The sequence below is a fragment of the Tupaia chinensis genome, unplaced genomic scaffold, assembly GCF_000334495.1.
Source record: "Tupaia chinensis unplaced genomic scaffold, TupChi_1.0 Scaffold000384_1, whole genome shotgun sequence".
Lineage (NCBI taxonomy): Eukaryota > Metazoa > Chordata > Mammalia > Scandentia > Tupaiidae > Tupaia > Tupaia belangeri.
The window spans coordinates 1107717-1129814 of record NW_006159886.1 but is presented as its reverse complement, the minus strand read 5'-3'; the positions used below and the strand labels follow the sequence as shown (position 1 = coordinate 1129814).

The following is a 22098-nucleotide window of genomic DNA, read 5'->3' as shown; positions in this document are numbered from 1 at the left end:
AAAACCCTTGATAAGCACTTGGTTCATTAATGTCAGTCGTCCCTGTGCTTGCCGTTGGTCATGGTAAGACGCCATCACTGAAGAGACATTTACTTTCCGGTGCCCCTGCTCTCCGTATCTGTGCTGTCTGCAGACTTTGCAGGGCTTCCCGCTGGTTGGCACTAGAGCATGTGCCGTACGCTGTTGTTGCAGGTCTGCTGGGGAAGAGTGATGGCGTGGACCAACAGGGGCCATCCTTTATCAGTCAGCTGCTCCACAGCAAAGCCTGCACTAAGTGCTTCACGGACATCGCCCGTTCCTTACAGTAGCCAGTAGCCGTCTCTGGTGGGTTCTCTTCCTCACTTCGCAGATGTAGAAATAAGGGTCAGGAATTCAGCGTGAGTCCTTGCCCAGGCTCACAGCTGGTGGTTGGTGGATCTGAGTTTGCTCCCACATCTGACTGGCCCCAGTGGCCAACCTGACCCAATGTAGGCCTCAGCCTTTTCCCTCTAAACCTGCATACGTGCTTGACTATACTCAAAATGAGCTTGCCTGCTCAGAATGGCAGAGTGGAAGGAGCCCCGCAGGTCCAGTCTCTTGCCGGCTGTGGACTTTTGGGCAAACCTGTTAGCCTGTCTGTAAGATGTGGTCACTACGATGTTACGAAGATAAGTGAGACGGTCATTACAGGTTACATAACAGCAGTGGAAATGGGTATCCAGAGTCTGAGAGCTTTGGGCGTAATATCTTTACTTTGACATAGTTCACTACATCAGGCTCAGCAGCAGGTAAGCAGCACCTTAGGGGGTATTTGTTACTAAGTTTTGTTAAAATGCAACACGCCTCAATCTTTCTCAACACAAAGCTTTTGGTAGCTATCCCGTGAAAGCTGTTGACCTCCAGGTGCGAGACGTAATGGCCTCCCTGAGGCTGGTGCTGGGCAGCAGCATGTACCTGGCACAGTGGGCACTCAGATGTTGGAGTCCGTGAACGAGTGGCTCTGTTTCCTCGTTTTGTTTGTTTGTTTGTTTGTTTCAATGGAAGTAACGTCAGCATTTTATTGGAACCCTTTCAGTCGGAGTAAATGGCATTAGCGTGTCTGACTTTGAATATCTGCAGGTATAGGAACTGCCCCACCCAGCCACTTGGTGCATGCATACCCTTCCCATAGCTTGTGCATTGGCAGGAAATAACTTCTCCTTTCTACTTTTTAGTAGTCCTTGTAGGCCTTTCTGGTGGAGAGAATAATTGTTTGCCCAGCAGTTTTACCAGTAACATCCCTCTTAACAGCTAGTGTCAATAAACTTCATGTAGCTATTAATCACCACCTCTTGACAGTGCTTCTCTTGTTACCTAGGATGGTTACCCAAACCCTAGGTTAACTCTACGTTTGTTTGTCCTGTCTTCACAACTAGATTATCGTCTCAGGACGGTCCCGAGAGCCTTGTCAGTAATGGGCAACAAGGAAATACCGGTTTGGGTTTTGCAGAGAGCAAAGTGTACACATACACACATTACCTCAGAAGCTTGGCTCTCCTGGCTTCTCACTAGGTGTTTGGAATGTGGGTCACCAGGTGTGACTAAGCTTTTGTGATCACAATCCCACGGAAGAAATTGGTGACCGGTAGTGTGGAGGCTGCTCTTAAATTTCTAGGGCATGGCACAATTATTTACATAACAATTTGCTGTGATGGCCTCCGTGCAGCCATTGAAATAATCAGTTAAAATTGACAGTGTCCAGAAGACAGAGGGCACATCTGTTACCCCGAAGATGCATAGCGGACTCGAAGTGCTGTTTGCAGCCCCCATCGGGCTGCTCTGATGATCTGATCCTCCATAACTTCCCAACCAACGAGGAAAGTGCATAGAAAGCACCAGCCACAGCTGCAGAGCCACGGGACCCCATTTCGGTGGTTTTTCTGCAGCAGAAAGATTTTCAGTGCGTCATCCTCAAAATGAACTCATTACAAAACAACTCTCTCCCTTTCAGAAGGACTTCGTAATTCCAGGATTGACCAGGTCCGGAGTCATCTCTGGTCTCTTTGTCCTAGGAATATGAAGACAAGGCTGGGAGATCTAGCAAGCCACCTTCTCCGAAGCAGAATGTGAGGAAAAACCTTGATTTTGAGCCACTTTCCACCACTGCACTCATCCTTGAGGACAGACCAGCGTGAGTGTTGAGAAGAATCTCTGTAGAGTGTTTAGACAGCTTGCTAACCGCCTTTTCACTAGAAAAGAACTAAAGATTGGGAGAGAAAGAGGAGTAAGCCATTGTCACTTATTCCCTGTGTTAGCATGCGTTCTGTAGTAATATTAACCGCCTGATCTAGAAAACTATCCTTCAGCATAGAAGTTTTGATCAGGATCTTCCATTCCTGATTTTCATTTTTTTTTAAGAACTATTTGATTTAACTTTATTTGTTTATTTATTTATTTAAATTTAACCAGAGAAAGAGAGAGAGAAAGCCGCCAGGTCCTGGACTCAAACCGCTGTCAGCCATGTGGGAGTCCAGTGCCCTTAATCACCACTGTCTGCTGATTCCCCCATTCCTGATTTTTCTTACTTAACATTTAAATAACCAATTATACTCTAAAATGGGTGTTTTGGGTATTATTCCTGGGCTGGCCTACTGGGTTCTTTGCAATCTGCACTCAGCAGACTGCAGGTGATCTTAGGCAGGTCTCTACCTCTCTGTGTGATGAGAAGCTTGTGTTTGGAGACCTTGGTGAGGTACAAGGGGTAGCTCCAGCGTACTGAGTCCCTTAAACACTAAGGTCCATGCTATCTCTAAAATTTAAAATTGGTGAAATATGAAGAAGAAATGTATTTTCAACTGTTGATTATTTTTCCTTGAAAATGGTGGCTGTATAGGAGAGAGAAACCCTGAAGTGGAGGTTCGAAAAGTTAGATTGTGGTAAAAGTCTTTACAAGGTGGGGCCAGCAGGTGGCGTGGTGGTTACAGTGCTGGACTCCCACATGGTCGACCCTGATTTGAGCTCCAGACCCAGTGACCTGAAAATCATGCAGGATGTGTGTACATGTCCCTGGAGGAGAACATAGGAGAAGGGAATGCGTCATGGCCATCTCCTGGGGGATGATTTCTCACTTTCCCTCTCTCCGGTGAGAGCATGTACCCTATGGCAAAAACTGGCAACAACAACAGCAAAAGTCTTTATACTGTGAAGACTATCCTTCTAATGTTCTGAGTCATGGACTAGGTGTTCCCTGTGTTTTCATGCAGCAAATAGCAGTTTTGTAAAATGCCCCAGAGAGTGTGGGTTATGTTGCATGATGGGCCCAAGAGATCAGCTGTCCTCCCATTAATTCAAATGCCAGCACATTCGCAAGCATATTTCTGAAAAGGAGCTTGCATTTATAGGGCCAGCAAGTGGTATAGTCGTTAAGGTGCTGGATCCCACATGGTTAACCTGGGTTTGAGCCCTAGACCTGATGGCTTGAAAAATGACACCAGGTGCGTGTATGTGCATGCCCCAAATCCCAGGAGAATGGAAGAGGAGGAATTGTGGCATGCCTTTCCCTTCTGGGGGGAGGTGGTTTCTCACTTTCCCTTCTCACCATCTGTCTCTCTGATGAGTGCACGCACCATGACAAAAACATTTAAAAAAAAAAAAAGAATATGCATTTTATTTTTGTAAATGGTTAGAATTATGGTATACATTAGCAGATTGAAAAAGAAAAATCAAACAAATGAACCACGTTGCTAATAAGAAACTTGCCAGGAAGTGTATTCATGTACATGTATAGTATATGCTGTTAGGGAACCCTACTTCACAGATTAACTGTTGACAGTTACTAGTGGTTTGTTAAATGTCAAGTTTACTAGTGTTAAATGTCACGTTTCTTTGGAGAACAGGGTGGGAAATAAAAACTCAAAGTGTTTATTTTTAAAATTATTTAATTTTGTATATTCATTCATTTATTTTAATTTGACCAGAGAGAAACACACACACACACACACACACACAGAGGGAAAGCGAGAAAGCAAGCCACCAGGTCCATGACTCGAACCGTGGTCGGCCATGTGGGAGTGTCCAGCGCCTTAAATCATCACGCAACCTGCTGGTTCCTCCAAGTGTTTATTTCTATTGCAATTATAGATAATTGTTATTTTCTTCTTTCTACTAATCTTTATAATTCAATTCTTTTACAGGGAGCTTATTTTGCTTTTGTAAGAAAGTAGTTTTTAGCTTACGAAAGGACTGTATAATTGAGAATAATTTAGGTTTTGGTCTTCAAGCTTTACACTTTTTTTTTTGGAGAGGTTTTTTTTTTTGCTATAGGGTGCGTGCGCTCACCAGATAGACAGAGAGAGACAGAGAGACAGAAAGCAAGAAATCACCCCCCAGGGGAGATGGTCATGCTGCAGTCCCTTCTCCTCCATTCTCCTCTCGGGATCTTGGGCACGCACGCACACGTGCCCGGCGTGAGTTTTAAGCCACCGGGTCCGGGATGCGAACCGCGGTCGACTACGTGGGAGTCCAGCGACATAGCCATTACGCTAACTGCTGGTTCCCAAGCTTTACACTTTTTAGTGAATAATGCTTCAGGGTTTTTTCCCCCTCAGACTTTTATTTGATATTAGTAATGGTGAAAACCATTTGTTTCTTTTCAAGAAATCTCCCAGCAAAACCAGCTGAAGAAGCTCAGAAACATCGACAGCAATATGAGGAAATGGTGGTTCAGGCCAAGAAACGAGGTAATGGGATTTATGCACATTGGTAATATATGGCTGCACAGAATTGTGACTTTCGGGGTATTTTTTTAGAACCCTAGAACCTGTACTTTGTCAAACCCTTTAATATTTTGAAATTTGTAATTTTCCATCAAAAACAAATGTTGGTTCTATCCATTCTTGGTAGTGTTTTGTGATAGCAACAGTTTAAACTTACAAGAGCAAAAGAGGGCATATAGGGTGAAAATACTACATGAGAAGAAGCTTCAGCCAGTACTGCTGTGCAAATTTTTTCCCTCTCTGGATTGTTCTCTATTTATAAGAGGATTTAAGGAATTTGGTAAAATCCCTTGCAAAACCTAAAAATTACATGATTCTAGAATATTTAAGAGCTATATCTAATAAACAAAACATGGTGGGTACATACAAAGGGATATTTACTCAGCCTTAAAAAGGAAGGAAATTCCATTATTGCTGCAACACGATTGAACCTTGCCAATTGTCATGCTAAGAGAAACAAACCAAGTACCAAAGAACAAGTACTGTGTGATCCCACGGATATAAAGTCCCTAGAGGAGTCACATTCATGTAGACAGAGTAGAATGGAAGTTGCCGGGCCGAGGAGCAAGGGGGATGGGGAGTTAGTGTTTAACGGGGATAGAGTTTAAGTGGGGAAGATGAAGTCATGCTGCAGATGGAGAATGGAGAATGATGATAATTGCACAGCAGTATGAAGGTGTTTAATGCCCCCAACCTGGACACGTAATATAGTTAAAATGGGGGACCAGCAGTTGGCATTAATGGCTATATCGTTGGATTCCTACATAGTCAACTGTGGTTCGAGTCCCAGACCTGGTGGCTTAAACTCATGCCAGGCGCGTGTATGTGTGTGCCCAAAAGAGAGAATTGTGGCGTGGCCATCCCCCCAGGGGGGTGATTTCTTGCTTTCTGTCTCTCTGTCTCTGTCTCTCTCTCTCTCTCTGGCAAGCACATGTGCCCTATAGCAAAAAAGAAACCAAACTCCAAAAAATAGTTAAAATGGTAGATTTTATGTTATGTGTATTTTACCACAATGTAAAATTAACTCAATAACTGGTATTTCTCAGTGTTGCTGTTTATGTATTAAGCATAGTGCTTCAACTATTAGAAGTTAGTATAGCGATTACTTTTGAAAGAGGATGGGGAGGGTGGAGGACAAGGGGACCTTAGGCCCCCTTAGGTGTTTTGTTAATTTTTGTGTTGGTGTGTTGAATCTTATTCTTGTTTGTATACTTTTTGTTTGTTTTTATTTTTTTTGCTATTGGGCAAGTGCACTCATCAGAGAGAGATGGGTGGGTGGGCAGTGAGAAATCACCCCCAGGGGGTTGGTCCTGCTGCAGTCCCTTCTCCATTCTCCTCTCAGGATCACACTTGCCCAGTGTGATTTTCAAGCTGCTGAGTCTGAGATTCGAATCACACAGTTGGCCATGTGGAATCTAGTGCCTTATCCACCAAGCCACCTGCCAGCCCACCTTGTTTGTATGCTTTTCTGTATGCATGTTGTGCTAAGAAAGCTTACTAAGAATAAAAAGGTGGATAAAGCCAAAGCACTCTAAAGCCCATACTGTATGAAGTGAGCCTTGGGAGCTGTCGTTTACTCTATTTCACAGTCAAATTTGTGATGTTTTTGCAGTGTGACTCTCTGAGAAAAATCACCTAGTTTGAAAATGGTGGATTTCAGTTAATCTGTATTTTCTGCCTGTTTTATTTGTGCTTTCTAGAGCTGAAAGAAGCCCAGAGGAGGAAAAAACAGCTGGAAGAAAGATGCAGAGTAGAAGAAAGCATTGGAAACGCTGTTCTTACGTGGAATAATGAGATTTTACCCAACTGGGAAACCATGTAAGAACTGACACTGGGCACTGCAGAACCGCAGACCCTTGTTTTTATTGGGACATTGGAAAAGTCATGATGTGCATTTCCATGTTTTCCTGACTTTTCCAGTGGCCCAGTAGAGTCCATGGACAGAAGCTGTTGTTACCGTAGCTCATGGTAAAGCCTTCGATGTAGCGAGTTTCAGCTGTGTGGTGTCCCTTTCCTCTGCTGTTCCTTCCTGAGTACTGTGACAGCCCTTCCCTTCTGCCTTTCAGTTCATCTTCTACTCAGTACCTGAACCATCTTTGTAAGCGTGAGTTGCTTCCCTACTAGAAATTCCAGTGCTGCCCTGTGGCCCCCAGCATTGCTAAGACTTGCACGTGCGAGATGAGCTGCCCTCCGTGGCAGCCTCACCCTTGGTCTCTCTTCTAGTTGGATCGAGGCTTCTCCCTAGGAGCCACCTAAAGCTGCTTTAAGCTTCAGTCTTTGCACATTCCACCCTTGTGCCTAGAGTGCCATTGCCCTGGACGCCTCATCCAGCTAACTCCTGTTCTTTGATGCTTAGTTTCCCTCAACAGAGACTTTCCTGTTCCTTCCCTGGCTCCATTTGCCCGTAGACGTCTCCTTGGGTACACTTCAGCAGTCTGCTCAAGCCTCTGTCTAACTCTCTTTGAGAACAGAGAAAGGGCCTTCTTTGACCACCCCCAGTGTCCAGGACAGAGTGTACAACCACTGGAGTCTGGCAGCTGCTGTCGTCTTTACATCTGAGGGACAGCTGCCAGTCATATTTTGCTTCCTGCACATTCACAGTGTGTAGGAACTGGCTTGTAGGCAGTGGTCCACTGAGGCATGCTGGGAACCTGGATGCCCGCTTCTCTTCTATTTTGTCCCACATGCCAGAATGCAGGGACTCACTGGGAACTCCCCTGGGTGTCACTTACTCTCACTGTGGAGGTCAGACAGCCGAGTGGGGCTTTCACTATGTTCTGCTCGGACCCTGCTTTTCTGGGTGGCACCCTTGAAAGGCTTGACACTGCCTGGAGATATCTAACACCTTTTCTTTTCTTTTTAAAAGATTTTTGCCATAGAGTATGTGCACTCATTGAAGAGAGACAGAGAGAGAGAAAGTGAGAACACACCCCCTAGGACACATGGTCACACCATAGTCCCTTTCCCTTTCTCCTCTCGGGAGAGGGTATCTGTGATTTTTAAGCCACTGGTCTTGAACCATGGTTGGCCATGTGGGAATCCATTGCCTTAACCACCATGCAACTGGCTAGCCCCCTTACTGCCTTCTTAATTAGGACCAGTAACAAAAGCAGAGGTTCTCAGAACCTCCCCTGTCTTCCTGTAGGCAGCAGAGCCAGCACATCCTACACTGCCCTGCATCGGATTTGATCTGAGTACGCACAACCACTGCCTGGTGGTGCACACCGACTCCATGCCTGGTATTGGGCTGGTCATGACTTTTTTTTTTTTTTGAGAGGTTTTCGCTGTAGGGCGCATGTGCTCACCAGACAGACAGAGAGAGACATAGAGACAGAAAGCGAGAAATCACCCCCAGGGGGGATGGTCACGCCGCAATCCCTTCTCCTCCATTCTCCTCTCGGGATCTTGGGCACGCACACACACGCGCCCGGCGTGAGTTTTAAGCCACTGGGTCTGGGACGTGAACCGCGGTCAACTACGTGGGAGTCCAGCGACATAGCCATTAGGCTAACTGCTGGTTCCCATGACTTTTTTTTTTTTTTTTAAAGAGGTTTTTGCTATAGTGTGTGTGCACTCTCCAGAGAGACAGAGAGAGAGAAAGCAAGAAATCACCCCCCCAAGAGGGTATGGCCACGCCACAATCCCTTCTCCTCCACTTTCTTGGGATCTTGGGCACACACACACACACACATACACACATACACACATGTGCCTGGTGTGAGTTTAAGCCACTGTGTCTGGGATTCGAACTGCAGTCGGCTACATGGGAGTCCAGCGACGTAGCCATCAGGCCATCTGCTGGTCCCAGGCTGGTCACTCTTAGGCTTTGTCTTACTCCTCACAACAGCCCTTGGTGGAATAGCTTTCACTGTCTTGACTTCAGAGAGGATGAGACAGGTTCAGAGAGGTGGATTATCCACAGGCAATAGTGGATTCGGATGCATCCTGGTTTCTGTAGCCTCAGAAGCTCAGCTCCCCAGTGGGCTGTATTGATAACGCTGGGGGAGTCTGGCACCTGTACCTGTCGAGGCTTTTGGCAGCATGTGTTCATCGTGTCCGTCAGGCCGGAACGACTTTGCACAGAATGTTCTGAGTTAGCAGAGTCCTCCTTGCCCTTAGAGTCCGGCGGCACACCCCCGCACACTTCACCTGTGTGTGGCAGTGCGTGGTTGTCTGCTGTCTCTCTACGCTCGCCCCGTGAGGCCCCTTGGGGGTCTGCTGCTCCCTCCAGCTCTGCAGCATTGCTGCCTGCCCCTCTACCAGTACCCACTACTTGCAGTTTGGGGAGGAAAGCAGGTTATTTCTTGTTTCTGTGTTTTCTGCTCGGAAAATCCTTTCCCACCTTTGAGTGCTCAAACTGCTCTTGGTCGTTCAGGACTCAGCTCTGGAGTGGTGCTGTGGGCCTCTGGTGTGTGCGCTCCTTTCTGTGCTGTGCCCTTGGATACCAGTCACAGTCGGTGCCGGGCAGGAGGGGATCGTGTTTCCCGATCTCTATAGGACCCTAGATGTAGGCTCCCTGAGGGCAGGGTTGTGCCTCGTGCAGCTGCATCCCTCGCTCCCGCTGGTCTGGGGCGAGACACATGGGCAGCCAACCATCTCTCCATGAAGAACGAACTCATAAACTCGCACTTCCCTTCTGTCCAGGTGGTACTCTAGAAAAGCTCGCGACCTCTGGTGGCAGGGGATCCCTCCAAGTGTGAGAGGCAGAGTCTGGAGCCTAGCCATCGGCAACGAGCTGAACATCACCCATGGTGAGTGGTGTCTGATCCCGGGCTCAGAGAGCCATCCCTGAGTCCTGTGGCCGCTTCTGTCCCCTTTTGCCCTGTTGGGGCAATGGCAGCTATTGCTGTGAAGCTGTGTTCTCCGGAAAAGATGCCTGAGTTCTGTTCTAGGTGCCTCAGAGTAAACGCCCTGAGTAGAGGGAGTAGCAAAGCCAGGTCCCAAAGCATCGATGGATGAGTTACATTAGGGTCCCTTACCAAAAGTCCTGTCGGAGACAAACCTTGGTCATGAGATGAGACTGGAGGAAAGGTGGGTGGTTCTTCCTGTGAAGGCACTTCCTGTACTAGGGTTGCCTGTTGGTGTGAGGGACAACGTCCTGTGCTAGGATGCATCCTTGGGCTCCTCTCGCTCGGTTCTGGTGGAGATGAGGTCTGTGCTCTTGCAGCTGGAGGCCTTGCTGTGCTGCATGCTCAGGTAGCATGCGAGCCCCTCCATCAGCCTGGGTTCATGTGCCTGCCTGTGCGAGCGCTCTCTGGGGCTCTGTGCACGGAGGGAAGTCGGCACCAGGAGCTCTCAGACAAAGTAAGTGCTTAATAAGCCATGGTCGCTACTTGGCGTCTTTCCCTTCCTGTCTGCAGCCTCAGCTGTGGAGGCAGGAACACCTTCTTGCTCTTTCTGTTGGTGCCCAGTGTCTGCTCAGGAGTCAATGATGATGGTTTTCACTCTGGCGAAGGCCTTTGAGTCTGAAACAGACCAATTGGCAGCTCCCCTCTCTAGCCGGGGTTTCTTTCACTCTGCTTATGTGGACAGACTAGCTTGTCCTGTAAGCACAGCCTTGTCCCAAGCAGTGTCTCCGTCTTGAGTGTTGTCACCTGCTGGAGTAGATGGGGACTGGCTTCTGTGTGTGGAGGCCTCCTGGGGAGGGAGCGTTGGGAGAGTGAACCTCTGCAGAGCTCCTTTTTTGGCTAAATTTATACCTGCCCAACCTTTATGCAAGAAGATGTATAACATTTAACTTGCGGGCAGAGTGCTTTAAAAACATCCTCAGAAATTGGGGTTTGGCGAAATAATCATACCTGTATTTCAGTTCATGTTGTTGAAAATTTCTAAACTCTGTCAGCAACACTGTTTATGCGAATGGAATATAATACACAGTACTTGGTGTTTCATTTTGGTTCTCACTGATGCCTGAGTTGATTTTATTGAAATGAACTTTCCATAGAACATATCTGAGTAAATTGGACCAAGGAACTGGTCAATTACGTGTTTTGAACATTTGTCTAAACCTTGACATTGGTTGGTATGAATAGTGTCTGTCTTGTTTGGTTAGCGGCTTAATGTCAGTTGGCCCACCTAGAATGGGCACTCTGGAAGCGGGGCCTCCCCTGTCGTGTTCTCTGCTCTGACCCGGCGGCTGTCAGGACATACTCGTCCAGTGTACGAGTGCCACCTTACTGGTCTTCTTAGTCTCCGTCTGCTGCACCTCCGAGCCAGGAGGAAGAGCGCAGCAGAGCTGGTTTCTGGTGGCCGAGTGCCAGGCATCATGTCAGGTTCTGTATTCATTTACTATTCACAGCAGTCCTGTCGGGCAGGTCTTGTTGACCTGGTTTTCCTCTTGAGAAAGTTTAACATCCTAGAAAGGGCAGAGACTGTGCCCTAGGCCTCCTGGCCAGTGTGTGGAGACAGGATTTTCCTTCTAGCCGGGTTGATTCTGAAGCCCATGTTCTGACATGAGAAGACCCAGAGTTTTGCCGTTTTTGTGGTGGTTAAATTGGAAATTAACTCAAAGTCAACCTTAGGGTACTAGTAAAACTTTGCTCTTAAAAAGACCAGATTTATTGTTATTTTTATTTTATTTTTTTAAGAGGTTTTCGTTATAGGGCGTGTGTGCTCACCAGACAGACAGAGACATAGAGACAGAAAATGAGAAATCACCTTCAGGGGGGATGGTCACACCGCAATCCCTTCTCCTCCATTCTCCTCTCGGGATCTTGGGCACGCACGCACACGCGCCCAGCGTGAGTTCTAAGCCACTGGATCTGGGACACGAACCGTGGTCGACTACGTGGGAATCCAGCGACATAGCCATTACGCTAACTGCTGGTTCCCAAGACCAGATTTATTTTTTTGAAATTGGACTGGCTGTCTGGGAAGAAGGTGTGGCAGCTGTTAAATCCTCCTCCTCCCAACTACACACCAATAAAACCGTGGAGGAGATTTTAAAAACTCTGGCACTTTGACCTGTTTTACTCTGAGGCTGCCGGTATCTGTGCTTTAAGTGCCAAATCCCTCATGGGACCATGGCTCATGGTTTCCTAGCGGTCATACACAGTTGTTTTTGTCCATCTCCGGCTTAGCCCACCTCCTGGAAGCTGGTAGCAGGCCGAGGCCCTACCAGATGCTCTGGCTACCTCCACAGTGGTCCTGTGCATGCTGGAGTTGAGAGGTCACCTTCCGGACAGTGATACAGGAGATTATATGGCATCGCGTGTCCTCTTCTGCCATGGCAGACTAGCGTAGGTTGACATCAGAGCCTTCCTTCACAAGGCTAGAAGAAGGACATTAATCAAGACTTTACTTGTCAGATTATAGTAGTGGTACTAGGATTTGAGTTACCTTGTAAAAAAAGCATGCCCTGCCCAAAAGGCAGGTGTGTTCCGCTTACTACTCAAAGTAATAATGGGGGAGAAAAAGTTGTAAGAATTTGATGGTAGCTGCAGTGAAAGTCTCAGGAATCAGCTGGTGATCTTTAGTGACCGGGAACACCCGGAGGCTGAGACACATCAAGGGCGAGTAATTGGCCGTGCGAGGCCTGGCAGGGTGCGGGGGAGCAGGGCACTGAGAGAGCTCTGGTTCGTCCTCACAGTCCTTTCTAAAAGGAGAATGGGCCTGAGTATACCTGGGAAGTTCTGTGTATATTGTGAGATTAATGAGCACGAGTCGTTATTTCACTATTACCAAAGTGCTCAAAGAGAAGACCCGTTTAAAAAATCAGTTCTAAATATGGAGATTGGTAGACTCGTGATGGACATTGGTTGGTTTTGTATCTGCTCATCTTCTAAAACCTCTGCCTGTTCCTGAGCTCCCACTCTGGATCCACCTCCAGGCAGCAAGGCTAGGAAGCCTGTGCTATGTAAATAGCAGTTCCATCAGGTCCTTCTTTGAAACCAGGTGGGTTTTCTGCTTTCCTTCCCTCCCTCCCTCCGTCGGTAAGGTCTTCGTTGATTATACTACTGTAGGTCAGTTCTAGTGATGTTGTGTTCTGCTTAAAGAGGTAAGTGTGAGACCTTCACAGAGCGAGCTTATAATATCTAGTAGAGATGATAGACAAATTACAAACACATGAAAACAAAATAGTTTTGTAGGTGGGTTATGTAATAGACATAAACACCAAGCATAGCAGTATCATGTGTATTCTTTCTATGTGTGTGGCTATGTCTTTAAACACTAAAAATGTTTTTAGGCCAGGTCGGGGGAACTATTTAAATAGCCTATTGTATGTGTATTCAGCCTATGGTAGTTGAAATTCCGTATTTGAAGGAAATCGTACTGTGCTCTCTGTTTTGTCTGAAGAAGAGTACTCGCGTAAGACTTACCAGAAGATTTTTTTTCCAGAGCTCTTTGACATCTGTCTTGCCCGAGCCAAGGAGAGGTGGCGGTCCTTCAGCACAGGAGGCTCTGAAGTGGAAAATGAAGGTACACATCATTCCAGAACTAGTGACCTGCTTTGGTCAATTGTATATATCATGCTTTCCTATGAACAGAGGGAGTTTTCTTAACTGCAGTAGTGGTCGATGCAGATTTATAAAAAAATTCACAATAAAAAGGTTTTTTTTTTTTTTTTTTTTACAAAAATTAGAAGGAAAAAACCTTCATAAGAAATAGAACATAATGGGCCAGCAGGTGATGTGGTGGTTAAGATGATAAAAAACCACACCTGGTGCATGTGCATGCATGCCCAAAATTCCTAGAAGTAATAGAGGAGAAGGGATTATAGTGTGGCTGTGCCCCCAGGGGGTGATTTCTCACTTTCCCTGTTTCTCGTTTGCCCGATGGCAAAAAAGATAATCCAAAAAATAACAAGAAAAAATTACAACACACTAGTTCCTGAGAGGTGTTTTCGTTTTACTATGCTGAAGGGCTGGTCGAAACCAATATAATTTCCTTTAAAGTTGTTCACGCAATGTACAACAGCCTGGTGCCCGAAATTATTATTTTTAAGTCATGACGTATTTTTCTATGTTTTTCTTCTTTTTTTAAAACTATTTATTTAATTACATTTGTTATTATTAGTTTTTATTTTGACTAGAAAGAGATAATGAAAGAAAGGGAAGGCGAGAAAGCAAGCCACCAGATCTGGGACTCGAACCACCATTGGCCATGTGGGAATCTAGCACCTTTCACCACCACACCACCTGTCGGCCCCTATGCAAAAATATGTCATGACTTTCCTGATGACTCAATAACTGAGTATTGGTTTACAGATGAGCATTAGAACTAACGAAGAGATAAGAATTCATCTGTCTGCTGGATTCTGCTTTTACACTTTCCCATGACACATAAGAGTGATTTTTTTTTTTTTCCTATTAGGTTTGTTTATTTCATGAGCAAGCGAGACAGCAGTAGACAGACAGGCACTCCTAATAGAACCTTGGCACCCCAGTCATTCCCAAACAGCCCTAGATCACGGACTTACGTGTGCATGCCCAGCATTCTCAGGGAGGGCCACGGGTGCAGATTTGGAGCTTTCCCATGTAGGTTAGCTTCATGGATTATTGTGTTTTACTGCTGCAACACCATCTGGCCCATTTTTTATGATTTTTAAAAATACTGTCTGTATGAAAATTTTTAAAAAGTTATTTATGCATATCTGTTAGAGATATTATACATAAATTTATACTGAAATACCTTCTACATATATGAAGTTTATACCGGTGATGCTTAACGTCAGATGAGTTTTTTGCATGTATTCCTGGAGTTCCTTTTTGTACATACTGCTGTTGTCATTACTTTGCACTGATTATAGTTAGTGAAGGGCAATGGCAAATTAGATTTTGACTTCAGACTCCAGAAAACGGTTCATGATCTGGTATTAGCTGGTGCCATAAGATTCTTTGCTCTGTTGGGACCAGCAGATGGTGTAATGGTTACGTTGCCGAACTCCCACATAGTCAAAAGTGGTTTGAGTCCCAGACTTGGTAGCTTAAAAACAAACAAAAAAACCCAAACAAGCAAAAACTCACACCACGTGCCTGTGTGCCCAAAATCTCAAGAGGAAAATGGAGGAGAATGGATTTGGCCATGGCCATACTCCGCCCCGCCCCAGGGGGGATTTCTTACTTTCTGTCTTTCCAGCGAGCGCACATGCCCTATCTGTCGGCCCCTATGCAAAAATATGTCATGACTTTCCTGATGACTCAATAACTGAGTATTGGTTTACAGATGAGCATTAGAACTAACGAAGAGATAAGAATTCATCTGTCTGCTGGATTCTGCTTTTACACTTTCCCATGACACATAAGAGTGATTTTTTTTTTTTTCCTATTAGGTTTGTTTATTTCATGAGCAAGCGAGACAGCAGTAGACAGACAGGCACTCCTAATAGAACCTTGGCACCCCAGTCATTCCCAAACAGCCCTAGATCACGGACTTACGTGTGCATGCCCAGCATTCTCAGGGAGGGCCACGGGTGCAGATTTGGAGCTTTCCCATGTAGGTTAGCTTCATGGATTATTGTGTTTTACTGCTGCAACACCATCTGGCCCATTTTTTATGATTTTTAAAAATACTGTCTGTATGAAAATTTTTAAAAAGTTATTTATGCATATCTGTTAGAGATATTATACATAAATTTATACTGAAATACCTTCTACATATATGAAGTTTATACCGGTGATGCTTAACGTCAGATGAGTTTTTTGCATGTATTCCTGGAGTTCCTTTTTGTACATACTGCTGTTGTCATTACTTTGCACTGATTATAGTTAGTGAAGGGCAATGGCAAATTAGATTTTGACTTCAGACTCCAGAAAACGGTTCATGATCTGGTATTAGCTGGTGCCATAAGATTCTTTGCTCTGTTGGGACCAGCAGATGGTGTAATGGTTACGTTGCCGAACTCCCACATAGTCAAAAGTGGTTTGAGTCCCAGACTTGGTAGCTTAAAAACAAACAAAAAAACCCAAACAAGCAAAAACTCACACCACGTGCCTGTGTGCCCAAAATCTCAAGAGGAAAATGGAGGAGAATGGATTTGGCCATGGCCATACTCCGCCCCGCCCCAGGGGGGATTTCTTACTTTCTGTCTTTCCAGCGAGCGCACATGCCCTATAGCAAAAATCTCTTCAAAAATAAAAAAAGAATCTTTGTTCTATAGACTGTTTGATTGCTCTGCAGAAATTGTAAATAGGCCAGCGCTCTCCGAAGACCTTTCCTTGCTTCATCTTACAGTACATCAAAGCCTCTTAACTATTCCACACTCATGCCTCTGAGGAGTGTAATGGCTCTTAATCTTTTGACAGATGCTGGTTTTTCAGCAGCAGACAGAGAAGCCAGTCTGGAGCTTATTAAACTGGACATTTCTAGAACTTTTCCTAACCTCTGCATTTTCCAGCAAGTAAGTGATCTATTGCTTTCAGGTATGCTTTGTCTAAGATTCATGGAGATGCCAAACTGCATATATTAATATTGGTAATCAAGCTTTAAAAGTACTACGGTTTTTTTGGCAGGGTGACGGGTAGGACACATCTTGCTGTTAACACATTTAGACTTTTAAAAGTAAGTGTACTTGACTCTTTATAACATGTAATGTGGCCCTCCTTCCGCATTTAAAGGAGGTTCTGTCCCTCTTTCAAACTGCGGGCGTCGAGCCCTTGCAGGCCGGGCAGAGAAGGGCTCTGTGGGGCCACATCTGCCAGAGCTTTACTAGCTGCTCCTGTTTCTAGGACCATACCCAGCAGGGCCGTTGCAGTGTGACTGCCTTTGACTCAGATGAGCCCAGTGCAGCGAGCCTGAGAGACAAAAGGAAATCTTTGGCAGCCTTGATAAAGCCACAGTGGTTGGCTGAGCAGAGATGGTGGTATCCCTGAGCAGGTAGCCAAGAAGATGGTGACGCCACTGGGAAGAGAAGCCATGGTGCAGGACTGGAGGGAGTGCTCTCTTCAGTGGCAGTCCGAGCAGAGTGGAGCCCCCTGTGGGTACATTGGAGCACAGGACAGGGCTGCCAGCTGCAGGCTTTGGAGTCTCCTGAGCAGAACTGTTGGAAGACTGATTTTCAAGCCCCAGACATTTATCCAGGGGTCTCATTTAAAGCCTCCCTTACGCAGTATGTCCTGGTTTTGCCTGTCTTTCGGAATATCTTTGCATCCATCCCTTCTCTGCTCTCACTGCCTGTACTTAGTTCAGATTTCCGTGTTTGTGGGTCACTGCACCAGCCTTCCCCAGTCCCTCCTGGCCCCTCCACTCCCTTCCACGTGTCTCATTTCCTGCATCACGATCAAGTTTCTAGCATCATGTCTTGCAGACATTAGGTAACCAATAAAGGATAATGGAGTAAGAGTAGCCTGGCTCAGTGGCACTAGAGTGAGCATGTCTGGAGACGTAGAGGTCAGAGAGCCCTGGCAGGGATGCGGTTGTGCCCAGGCACCCTGACACGTCAGGTCCTGCTGCTACTGCGATGGCAGGGATGGGGCAGATCAGAGCTGGAGAGAGGGCATCACAGAGGGGGAAGTGGCTCTCGGGCTGTGCAGATTGGGAAAGGCATTCCAGGCCAAAGCAGAACTAGAATGGAAAACTGGACATCTCAGCGAATCCCCAGTTCCTTTGGCGAGAGAGGGCGTTACAAAGGGAGTGGACAGGGAGGACATAGCTGAGTGCAGTGCCCTGCTCACCTGCTGCTCCGGTTTGAGCTGGGAGCCAGCTGCGGGGCTTGGAGGGATGGAAATGAGTGAGACTGCCCTGTTCTAGAGGAGAGAGAGTGGTCAGGGAGAGCTCTGAGGCCCATCAGCGGGGTAGCTGAGAAGGGAGGTCAGACACTGGGGCAGTGTCCAGTTTGGACTGCGCAGCATTGACGCTGGATACTGTAAGTGCTCTGGAAGGAGAAGACCAAGAAGAGGCTTTGGTTTCCAGGGCTAGGGAGTTTTTGCCCTTTCGCAGTAACTCACAAACCAAGGGCTGCAGGAGCCTGGGTTCCCAGGGTCCCACAGTGTAGGGCACCATGTCCTCCAGCTGGGTATAGTAGTATCCTGGTTCTGCAGGCCCGCCCTGCTCAAGACGCCCGTCTCCTCTCTGCTCCAGCTGCTCCCCATGCCTGGAGTGGAGCTGTGATTGTGCTGCCATGCCGTGGATGGAGCCGGCCGAGTGGGAACTCACTGGGACCTGCTGGGGTGCTCATCGTCCCTCACTTTCCGGTCTCTAAATGTAGTCAGAAATGCTCCCCTTTGGCTCTTCAGAAATCTTAGCAGAAGAAGAAAAAGAAGAAAGGGAGATGGAATCTACAGAGCTACCAGAAGGCTTGGTCTTGGTGTCTGGCTCAGAAACACGGTGGCAGGCAGCCCTTCCGAGCTCTCTGAGAGCAGCTCCTGGTTCTTCTGCTGGGAGGGGAAAGACTTTCCCTTCTGGTGGCCCGAGGCCCTTGGCCTCCCTCCATGACTGTAGGCTCTGGAGGGGCTTCAGGAGACTCTGCTTTGGAGGAAGTATTTTTACCTTTGATTTCCAACAGATTTGGGTGTGAATCCTAGACTGCCTTCTTCACGACGTTATGGCTTTGGGCAACTCACTTCATTTCTTTAAGCCTTAGTTTGTTCCCTTATAGCAGGGAGTAATCATTCCTGCCTGCCAGCGTTGTTGACAGGACCTGACGCATAACAGGCATTCTGCCAGTGCTAGTTATTGTTAAAATGTGAAACTAAAAGACAAAGGTTAAAGAGCCACTTCATGGCGAGCTGTCATAGAAGTGGGAATGCAGTAGATAGAGTGGCTGGCATCCGTGGAGGGAGTTTGTGCTCCTGATCTTTTAACCCAGGTGGGGATCTGTGCCCTGGTTAGCGCAGTGGACCAAATGGCGGTGCTGTGCTGAAACGTGATGCTCTGCAAGGCTGGCCTACATGGGGAGGATTCAGGTTTGCGTCCAGAGACTTTCCTGGGTGTGCCTGGCCTGCGTGTGCTCATGTCCCAGCTGGCCGAAGGTGGGCTCAATCATTGTGCAAAGACCCTGCCGGGAACGCTGTCTGTCTCTGTCTCTTGCACATGGGGGTTTTCCCCCCACTTAAACAAAATAGCTTAGTAATCTTTCTAATTAGCAAAGAATGAACATGCTGAAAAGAAATGGTAAACTCTGGAAAGACTGGCCTGAAGGAAGGGGAGCAAATATTGAATAGAACCTGCGGCCACAGCTGGACCCATTCCCAAAGCCAATCTCAGTATTAGTATCTGTGGTCCGAGAGGCCCAAGAATCCACATGATCTTCATGAACCAGTCCCCGAGCCTTCGGGTGCACGAAAACCATAGAGAAGTGAGGCCCGGCTTTTACCAGCCTTGGAATCCCAGAAGGTTCCTTCTAGGGCATCTCTTAAAGTCTCAGCTTCAGATACGTTAAGTTTGAGGGTCACTGGTGATTATCCGGGTACAGAAAGATGTGTTCCGTAAAAATGAGGGGAGCATGAGCTTTGGGGATCTGTCTTGGGTCAGGAGGGACAGATGGCAGTGAGGTTGCCCTTTTTCCCCCTCTTGTTCCTTTCCGGGCATCTCAGTCTCTGGTGCCCAAAGTTCTGGATCTCATTAATAAGTCACATTAAAAAATTAAAGGACAGTGGGAAGGAAGAGCGCGGGGAAACTGAGATGTCCAGAACACACTCAGTGCATTTAAAATAAAGAGCTGCCCTCTTCTCACTCAAAAAATGACAGCTCCAAAGTGAGAAGGATATAATTACAATGGCAGAAAATCTTTTTAGTTAAAACATTTAATTTTAGTAAAAGATCAGTATAATGCTTACATTTTTTTCATTTGGCCTTGAGCTGGATGGAGCTTCATTACAGTCAGGCTAGTCCTGAGGTGGCGTTTGGTGCTGCCACTCCCCTGAGCCCCAGACATCCTCTTATTTCACCTTCTCATTGCCGTCTCTTCTGTGTCTCCCCCGTGATTTGGAGGTATCTCTTCTTTCACTTTTTTATGTGTCAGATTGTGATGGTCTGGGTCATGACATTCTTTGTAGGCCACCTGTGTAACCTCCTAGTCACCGGCTCTGTGTAATTTTTACTCCTTTTGTTAACTGTGGACACATGGTAGACAAGGAAATGAGGTGTCTGATGTAGACCGATATGGTCCTTTTACAATGTCTTCTAGTGTCATGTGAGGCATCAATTAGAAAAAAACATTCCAACACTTACAATTTGGGGAATCAGTAGGGACAGTAAGTGGCATCGGTGGTTAAGGTGCTGGATTCCCACATGGCTGGCCATGGTTCAAGTCCCAGACCTGGTGGCTTAAAAATCACAACAAATCTGGAGGGATGGGACCAGCAGTTACCATAATGGCTATGTCGCTGGACTCCCATGTAGTCGACCAGGGTTTGCATTCTGGGCCCAGTGGCTTAAAACTCGCGCCGGGCATGTGCACGTGCGTGCCCAAGATCCCGAGAGGAGAATGGAGGAGAAAGGATTGCAGCATGGCCATCCCCCCTGGGGGGTGATTTCTCACTTTCTGTCTCTCTATCTGTCTCTATGTCTGTCTGGCAAGCGCACGCACCCTATAGCAAAATAATAAAAATCGCAACAAATAAACAGATAGATAAATAGATAGATAGATAGATAAATAAATAACAAATTTTTGGAAGCAGTTATAAGTACATGAAAATCTGGAGGGATGGGACCAGCAGTTAGTGTAATGGCTATGTCTCTGGACTCCCATGTAGTCGACTGTGATTCGAGTCCTGAATCTGGTGGTTTAAACTCACGCCAGGTGTGTGTGTGTGTACGTGCCCAAGATCCTGAGAGGAGAATGGAGGAGAGGGTATTGCAGCGTGGCCATCCCATCCCCACCTGGGGGGTGATTTCTTGCTTTTTGTCTCTCTGTCTCTGTCTTCCTGGCGAGTGCATGCGCCCTATAGCAAAAAAAAACTCTCAAAAAAGAAAAAAAATCTGGAGGGATGAGAGAGCAGAGAGAATGTTTAAAATGACTTCATACTTAGAGTATATTCCCTGATCGTGCCACACAGAAAAACACAAGAGAAACGAGGAGAACAATTGGCAGGGGGAAGGGAGGCAGAAGGACAGCTAGGGTGAGGGCATGGTTAGGAGGCAGTGTCCAGATGACAGAGAACAGTCACCTGCTGTGCAGACCCCCAGGTTCCTTCTCCAGACCTGCTGACCGTTGAAGGGGGAGCACAGACGCACAGGAACCAAGTTAGGGTGTCTTCCCAGCGGTGCTCATGCCTGACACACCAGCTGTTTTCAAAGCAGCTTCATAGATTGCACTTCCGACTTCCATGTTAGCTGTGAAGTGGTCGTTGATTTATGAAATGACTTAATGCATACAGAGCTGCTAACAGCACTTAGCAAATACTCCCCCTTTAGGAACAGTAGATGTGGTAGCGGTGACAGCAGGAGCAGTGTGGCGAATGTTACCCTGAGCACTAACAGCACTTACGCGCGTGTTGATTTTGGTTTGTCTTTCCAGGGCGGGCCGTATCATGACATGCTGCACAGTATTTTGGGCGCTTATACTTGTTACCGACCGGATGTGGGTTATGTAAGTGAAATTTCTCAGTATTTTATAATGTTATCATTTAAAAAGAAAGTTCAGATATTGTCAGCACCTCTTAGCTCCAGATGTCAAGTTGACTGCTTTTGTTGTTATTGTTGTTGTTGAGAAGTATGAAAAGTCTCATGGTAAATGAATCGACTCTGTTTTCTCTCTCTTTTTTTTTTTTTTTAATTTGACCAAAGAGAGAGAGAGAAAGCCACCAAGTCTAAGACTCAAACTGTTGTTGGCTGTGTGGGAGTCCAGTGCCTTAACCACCACGCCACCTGCTGGCTTTCCTCTGCGCCTCTCCCCAAACCCCCCACCACCCCCACATTTTTTAATTTACCAGAGAGAGAAAGAATCTGTTTTCTCTTTTTTTTCTGTTCCTTTTTGTCTTTTTGAGATTGTGTTTCCTCTGAATGAAACTGAGCTGACATGACTCTTCTGTGGCATTAATTACATTCTAACTGGATGTGATTTTCATTTTTTGCATATCATTTTTTCCCCATCATTAAATTAAAAAAAAACCTTTCTCAGTAACCATTAAAAAATGATTGCCGATATTGGTTGCTGATATTTCTGTGGCTTAGCAGATGTGTGTGCACGTGGTTTTACATGAAGACATTGTCAGATATACACACCTGCAGCCCTGGAACATGTTATGTACAGAGGGCAGAGTTTCAGTGCAGAATGCCTGAAGAGGGCTGATTTGTGGTTTTCCATGTTGGGGGTGTCGGGAAGGGGAGCGTATTGGGCCAGAACTGAGGGGGCTTGGGTGGGTGGTGATGGGTGGTGGCTGTGTGGATCCCTCTATTAAAAGCACGAGGGTGCCTAGTTCCTTCCGAGTAAAGCAGAAGAGCTGCTCTGACCTTGGCGCTGCTGCGTTTTAATGACCCTTTCTCT

General features: G+C 46.5%; 1 protein-coding gene across 2 annotated transcripts in view; it reads left to right on the top strand.

The window, feature by feature from the left end:
- Positions 1–22098, top strand: part of TBC1D14 (TBC1 domain family member 14) — a 127217-nt gene that overhangs the window by 78763 nt on the left and 26356 nt on the right. For both annotated transcript variants that reach the window (XM_006153644.3, XM_006153647.3), the window contains 7 exons: positions 2031–2149; positions 4615–4697; positions 6434–6551; positions 9378–9484; positions 13071–13151; positions 15977–16071; positions 21130–21201. In XM_006153644.3, coding sequence (XP_006153706.1) covers positions 2031–2149; positions 4615–4697; positions 6434–6551; positions 9378–9484; positions 13071–13151; positions 15977–16071; positions 21130–21201 — 675 coding nt within the window. The remainder of the gene's footprint in view (positions 1–2030; positions 2150–4614; positions 4698–6433; positions 6552–9377; positions 9485–13070; positions 13152–15976; positions 16072–21129; positions 21202–22098) is intronic.